The sequence below is a fragment of the Ascidia mentula genome, chromosome 4 (assembly GCF_947561715.1).
Source record: "Ascidia mentula chromosome 4, kaAscMent1.1, whole genome shotgun sequence".
NCBI classification, from domain to species: domain Eukaryota; kingdom Metazoa; phylum Chordata; class Ascidiacea; order Phlebobranchia; family Ascidiidae; genus Ascidia; species Ascidia mentula.
This window is the reverse complement of record NC_138569.1, coordinates 5166605-5173811: the sequence shown is the minus strand read 5'-3', so window position 1 is coordinate 5173811 and position 7207 is coordinate 5166605. Positions and strand designations below refer to the sequence as shown.

The 7207-nt window shown below is 38.6% G+C and overlaps 1 protein-coding gene across 1 annotated transcript; it reads right to left on the bottom strand.

Annotated features, from left to right (window-relative positions):
* Nucleotides 1-3224: 3224 nt before the first annotated feature.
* LOC145899004 (lysophospholipase D GDPD1-like) lies at nt 3225-6858 on the bottom strand. Its single transcript, XM_082987713.1, has 8 exons — nt 6008-6858; nt 5147-5189; nt 4939-5092; nt 4707-4880; nt 4521-4610; nt 4249-4382; nt 3988-4093; nt 3225-3600 (listed from the first exon to the last, which is right to left on the bottom strand). Exons 1-8 carry the CDS (start codon nt 6141-6143, stop codon nt 3466-3468), a joined length of 972 nt encoding a protein of 323 aa, XP_082843839.1. The 5' UTR covers nt 6144-6858; the 3' UTR covers nt 3225-3465.
* Between the last annotated feature and the right edge of the window lie 349 nt (nt 6859-7207).

Here is a 7207-nt window from a genome sequence, read left to right as displayed (position 1 = left end):
ATCAGAGTAAGGCGTCACTTCAAATCTAGCGAGGGATCCCAAACCCAACACTGCAAATGAACAAGGTGGTTCGCCCAATAGGATTGTGGAATGTTTGTTGAAGACATTTCTGACTAATTCCGTAAACTTGGCTGTCAATGACGTTTGATATTTTATCATTTTTTGGCAGAATAGATTTTTGCTTATTTTACTAGGGTTGTGTCCACCATGAACAAACGGGTTTTCAATTGAACTAAAATCGGCCTTCGACTTTTTGCGCAGATTTTTTAGCTCTTTACGGGTCTGTTTGATCGCTGTAATTAGTGTGGTAGATCTTGTAGAGATTTTAAAGACCTTAATTACATCATCAAATAATTTCTTTAATTTTGCTGCTCCTTTCTCAGCATCGTCTTTCTTTTGTAATTTTTGAAACCTTCCTACTGCAGCTTGATATAATGCAGCACATTTCAACGCATTAAATCTTGCTTCCAAATGTGTATGGTTTTTAAAACATTCGTGAAACTTTTGGAAGTAAATATCTCCTAGTTTAAGGATCGTATCTGCCGATTTACTGATGTCGATTTCTTCGCCATGCTGGTTGCAATTGTCTTTCAACTCCTCTGCGATCACTTTTTCTGCCACACAGTTACATACCTTTATCGATTATCGACCCCTTAAATCCAGCGCATTTCAAAATTTTTACCCTTCATTGCGCATTACATTTTTTCTTACCTTCAGCTTCCATTGGTGATTTAGTTCCGCTTCGAACGAATTTATTTCAAACAAAACAATTTGGGTTTTTTTACAGAAAAGCGACGTAATGTTCCTGATGCTAACACCCTTAATGCATATTTCCATTAGCATACATACCATGAAAGTTGTGCAAAAATACCATTTTACCTTATTTTTCACAGAAACATTCTGACAACTTTGTTTTTCCCTAAGTCAAAACATTCCAGCTAATACCTAAAAGATAACTTTCCTACAACGTGTATGCAGAGGCTTAAAAACTACTGAGCTTGTCTAACTTGGTTACTTTGGCTCGGCAAACACTAAATGTTAGAACTCGTCGTAAACGAAGCTCTTTCATTGTCATAAAATATCTGGAGCCTTTCTTTTGTCCCGACCTTTTTGTCTGCAACTAACCATCAAGCATTGAGAGGAACCAGCCATCAATACGCAAGTCGTGGTTATTTACAAATGCGTATGTATAGGTTTAAATGTATAACGCAGGACAGCACGAACTACTCTTGAGCTTCGTTTTTCAACCATAAATTTATAAATGAAAGAAACATTATCAAGGCAGGTCATTAACTGCTTGACAAGAAAAGCAGATACGAAGCTGTCGTTAAAACCCGATAATGCGATATGTGTCTTGACATGCCTTGGATTCACCTGTCACGGCAAACATTCAAAGGTAGTTAAATCAGACGTGGTTATCCACATAGGCCACCGACAATACTTGGGATCATTTAAATAAATAAATGTGGTCACGCAGGTTAACTTCCGCGAAACTATCGTCATTGTAACAACACTATAAAGACTCGTCGTATAGGCGTTACGTCGGCGAAAGTTTATCACTACAGAGGCTTAAGTTGACAGTATCACACACTTTAACACAGTTAAACTCGAAACATCTAAACGTAAAGCGAAATTACAGAACCAAACAGATAAAACGTACATACTAAAAGTTTCACCAAAATGCTTATATGTTGCGCGTATGCACTATTTCATAGGTGCAAAATATTCGTAGCTTGTAAGTTTAAACAAGGATTTTAGAAGAGCATCGCTAAGTGACATATATTATGTAAATGATTTTCACACATATAGTGTTCATTTCAGCACGTCGTGACGTTGTGATACAAGTATACGATAAATGTCGACCGAAAAATATATGACAACAAAAGACTTTCAAAGAAACCTGAAAAGATTTAATGTTAAATCGACCAAAAATGTTCAACTTTATAGTTTACCCAGCAAAGTGATTCCGATCAAATCTAATTTAAACATTTTTCTCAGGTTCAACGCTATTAGTAATTCGAAGTTTTTGGTATTTCTACTTTTACATTTTTATGTTCTTGAATTACTGTTGGTTAAATGCGTTATTATGTTGTTTTTTTTGCAATACCGATGATGCCTGCAAAAACAGGCGAAATATGTATGTCGTAGAAACTTAAAACAGACAGACGACTTAGAACTACTTATCATATTTTGTACTAAACCGTTACTGAGTCTCTGTCAGCCATAGAGACTATGCAGGCGATTCAAAGAAATCAAACTCTCATTTGAAGTTTTTGAGGTAAATTTCCAGACAAATAATCCCGGAACTTTTTTCATGTCTCGATAGTTATCGCTTGGCATCTCCATTCGTACATAAGTTTCATGTGTCTTTCAATGTCGTTTGAATCCGGAATGATTTCCATAGCCTCAATAAGGTGCTCCCAAGCCTTCTCGGTTTTATTCTGCTCCATAAAACACCGGCTAAATTCTGAAAGGCAGTAAACATGGAACCTTTATTCAAAATTTGCAACAGGTATTATCATAATGCTTTGATTAAAAACTATGTATTATTTTTGTTTCTGTTGTTTTAAACTTAATAAAGAACAGACATTCCACTTACCACCGCATGTTTGTGTATACGTCACTTCCTCAAGTTTCTTTCGCCCTTTTGGTAGACTCCATATAATTCACGAGGAAAACTATGGGATTTCAACAATTTGTTGTTTTCTTCGGTAAATCGTGCTGGTAATGCTTCGAATGATGCTGATCGTGTCTTTCTGAACATCTTCATACATTTGCAGTATTTTCCGCGCAAATGTTAATGGTATACTTATACTGCAACAACTAACGCCTTGGGTGATCATCAATGCGTTCTATGAGTGGACACGCGGAAATCGGCCTTTGCAAGGCTTCTGTTCGCAGAAACACCAAGTTTCCTGGTCAAGCAAACCCAAGCCGAGATAATCTAAGCGTTAAAATTATGTTCGCCGGCATTTATACATTGCTGAGTCGGAACAAAGTCAATTTTAGCAAAGGCACGATAAGCGTCAATGATTCACAGAGCATGCGATAAATGCTAAAGTTATCCAACGGCTGTGGATAATTTAATCTGCTAAATTCATTAAAAAGGTCTGCTTGGTGCGTAAAAATATTGTAAAAATTAAAGGATCTTTCGATTTTTAACGACTATCCTGACAGTTACCAACAACTTTTACTAAAATGCAATGATCCAACGTATAGAAACACCTTGGCTATATTTTAGCAGTAGGCTTGGCGTAACTGCAACAAATGAATGTTTTGAAAACACACTTGATTGGACGTATGTGTTGTACGCCTAATCAGCAGCAATACTAGAAATCATTGTCCGGCATTACAAAGGAAATAAATAATAATTTTCTAAGGTCTTCACAGTTGTAGATAAGAAAGCATACAATCATACGTGGTCAATAAAAAAGAAGGACATGTCGGAAAGTATTTAGTTCAGCGTCAACAGATTAGTCGGTTTTCCTTGTCGCGCAACCATGATGTTAATTTTGCTGGAAAATCAGTCATTATGGCGTCTGCTCCGTATCTTTCTGCCTTGTTAAATTCCTCTTCAGTGTTTAAGACCCAGTAATAAATCTAAGTCGAGAAGAAGACTTGTTACTTATGTAAGTATACTACACAGAGGCTAATGTAAACAAACAAAGTTGTATATGTTTAACTCCAGTTGAGGTTCACAAGCCAAAGCAGAAAAACAATCCTATGATGTAAGGATTAAACTTACTTAGCCTCAAGTCAGAATAATGGGCATAATTGAAAGAAGGTATTTAAGGTTTTTGTTTTGACTGATAGATGACGTACCGAACACTTCACTTCTTTCAGCAGTAACTATATGCCCACGTATAAGTTTTACATACAAATGAAGTGCACACTTGTCTTAATAGGGGGTATCTTACTAAAAAGAAAAGTGTACCAAATATTAACCACTAAGCTAACTACCAGCTTGATAATTACCAAAGAATTTACCTTGATTCCACGCTGTTTGAGGTGGTGAATGTACAGTCTATTGAGAACGACGAACGCCAGCAAATTCCACATAAGGTCGCTGAAGGCCTTACAAAAGCCCCCTCCGCTACACATTAAAAACACAACGTATCGTTAACGTGGGTAAATGGTCGTTAGAACCGCACAACCAGTCCAATCGGTCTCCAGGCAAAGTTATACCTTATCCGAAACCAGTAATATGTATAACGCCACATTTCAACCACTGCGACGTGTTGAACTTACCATTTAATCCTGTAAGGCAAGAAGACTTCAAAGTGCGTTTCCTTGATGGGAATAAAAGGAAGGATTCCGAGGAAAAAAAAGGCGATAGAGCAATAAACCCGCTTCGATGAAAAGAACAGAGGCACTTTCGAGTTCTAAAAACACACTGCATGTTTATCGGCTGTTATTGAATGTTGAGTCTGCGATACAGTACAACATTTCCTAACCCACATGCATTTAACCTCTTTCAAATAAGTTTAGGGTTGTTTCAGTCAAGTCCACTATAATTTTACTTTTTTATGGAGCTTCGTGGCTACAGCGTCGTGTCCGTTTCCCCACACGGTTTTCTTCTCACGCTGATAACTTCTTATCAACAAATCCGTCTGTTCAAAATCGGAAGATGTTGCGTATTTTTCGGTGCCGCCGGTACAAATTCTGTTCTCACAAACCAATTAAATGTGAACTCTTCATACACTCACCTGTGTTATCAACTCGTCGTTGTTTGCTTTGATGTCGATATTCATGAAAACCTCGGGATATTTCTCAAAAACAGCTTCCAGAGTTGGAATGCGCCTCTCTTGGCCAGTTATATTATATGTAGGAGGTCCATCGAAGAACTCCAATCCCAACTCTGTAAGCATTGGGGGCAAATCCTTCCGAACAACAAGACACTTGTCGTAAAAGATTAAAGTGAAAGAAAGGCTTCCTTACGTCAAGTTTCGTTTCGCTTATCAGTTCCGCTACGCCACAAGTCCGCCTTAGGTCGGGGTCGTGAGCTACAACAACTTTGTTGTCTCGTGTCAGATGAACGTCCAATTCAAGCATCGCACTGTCCTTTTCAAGAGGTTGTGCTTTTTCCAGTGCACTACGTTGCAATAAGTTAGTTTACAAACATTGTTATGGTAGGAAAAGACCATACTTATCGAATGCTTCTATACTGTTTTCTATCTCCTCCCCAGAACCTGCAATTGAATAAAGTTGCATCATACAGTGTTCCATTACAATTAAACCAGTGCTTCCCAACCAGTGGGTCGCGACCCATGTTGGCGGGTCGCGAAGCTATTTCAGGTGGTTCGCAAAGCATTTCTAAATGTTCGCATTAATAGCAAATTGCATGTGTATACATTGTTTCTTTTCTCAATAAATTGTTTTTCATTCGTTTGGTCATATCTCATTGTGGGTCGCACAATAAAACTTCCATTAAAAGTAGGTCGCGAACTGAAAAAGTTTGGGAGGCACTGAATTAAACAGATTTCGAATAAATTAGACAACATTCGAACCTTTTACTGGGATATCAATTCAATTTATCGTGATAGTTTGAAACAGTGTGATAGAAATGGGCCATGTAACTGCGCTACTGGAAACGAGGTTAGATTTGTCTAAAATATTATGAGGTCAAAAAAGTGCAAGTTTAATGAATATTTTTATCTTGAATATTGTCTAGAGCGGTAATTCCCAACCTTTTTGTGCTTTCGTACCATTTGGAGGTAAAACAATTTCGACGCGTACCACTTAGTTGAGTGTTACAAACGAAGTAACAAACATTTTAGGATTTATAAGTTTGAACTATATCCGCAAATTACGGAAAGGTGCTCGCGTACCACTAGTGGGTTGGGAAACACTGGTCTAGAGTTTGTTTGTCTTGAGGTAAATAACTGGTGTGTTTAGTAGCGTGATTTAATATTCTATCTTCGTCCCGAGTGATGCAGTGTTCCTAGTTCCGGTTTGGGGAAAAATGAGTAACCAGGAAGCAAAACAATGCAATGCCGGTTTATCCTACCGCCTCTGTGACTGATGTGCTTCACGTCAAAGTAGTTCTCCTTCTTTCGGTGGAGGAGACGCGGAAAGAGGCAGAAGAAGAATGATATAAGGTAGTAACTACCAACGCCTATTATTATGAAAAAATAATACTCCATTGTGTTTGCAACCTGGGGAGGAAAACGAGTTGCTACGTAGAGGTATAACGCACGCGAAAGGATTTTGACAACAGAACTTAACGCAAGATAAACTAGGCTACGTCAGCTGAGCTGTGATTGGAATTTGTGCTGACATTGCACTATTTAAAATTTTGTTGCACCTTCTCAGCCTTTAGTTTTTTGACTAAATTCCCGCTTACGGCGACTAAGCCTTACCCGAAAATGAATCATCAGATAAACAAAATATTCACAGTTTAAATCATATCTCCTACAATACAATTTAAATTCTGCTGCTGGTGGCGATGACCACGAAATAAACACTAAGTTAAGTCTAGCCAATGCACAGCACGATGTCGGTCGTCAAAATATCTAACCGACTTCTTCCAAATTCCTTTCGCTTTCGCTATTAAAAGACATCATTCTAAGTATAAGCCAGACTAAGTATGAACCAGACTAAGAATACCACAAGAAAATCCCAATGTTCAAAAATAGTGACACGTCCGCTTTTGCAGCAGGTAACTCAAGAATCCTGCGTTGTTAAACAAATGCGTCAAAGAAACAAGTCGAATTTATGACATGCATGATTAAATCAAAACAGACGCCTACGGAAAGTCACACGCCTGCGGAGAACCACACGCCCCCCTGAACAACAGCCACGGAAATTGCGACACTTCATGAAACTAATGAAAATATGTTCCAGGACAGAAGGTACAGCTGAGATCTGACGTAGTTCGCTCGTTTGCCTAACCCAAGCCTGGCAGCAGTCTGATATGACTCACTTATACACAATAACAACCTGCTATACTGCTGAGATCATTCCAATCTCTGACATCTTTGTTGACTGTGACAAATGGACCCCCTTCCGCTGCATGTTGCTAAACGCCACCAATGTCTTGATGGAAGCGAAGACAACCCTCATGTGCTCATGTGTAGCTTTCAAGCGTCAGCGGTCGTTATCGCCATATGATAAACACCGCCATGACACGACAGGACCGGAACGTATAGTGCACCATTACGTCACTCACGCTGTTGCAGGAATCTGGCTGTGGCGGGGGTTTTCTTGC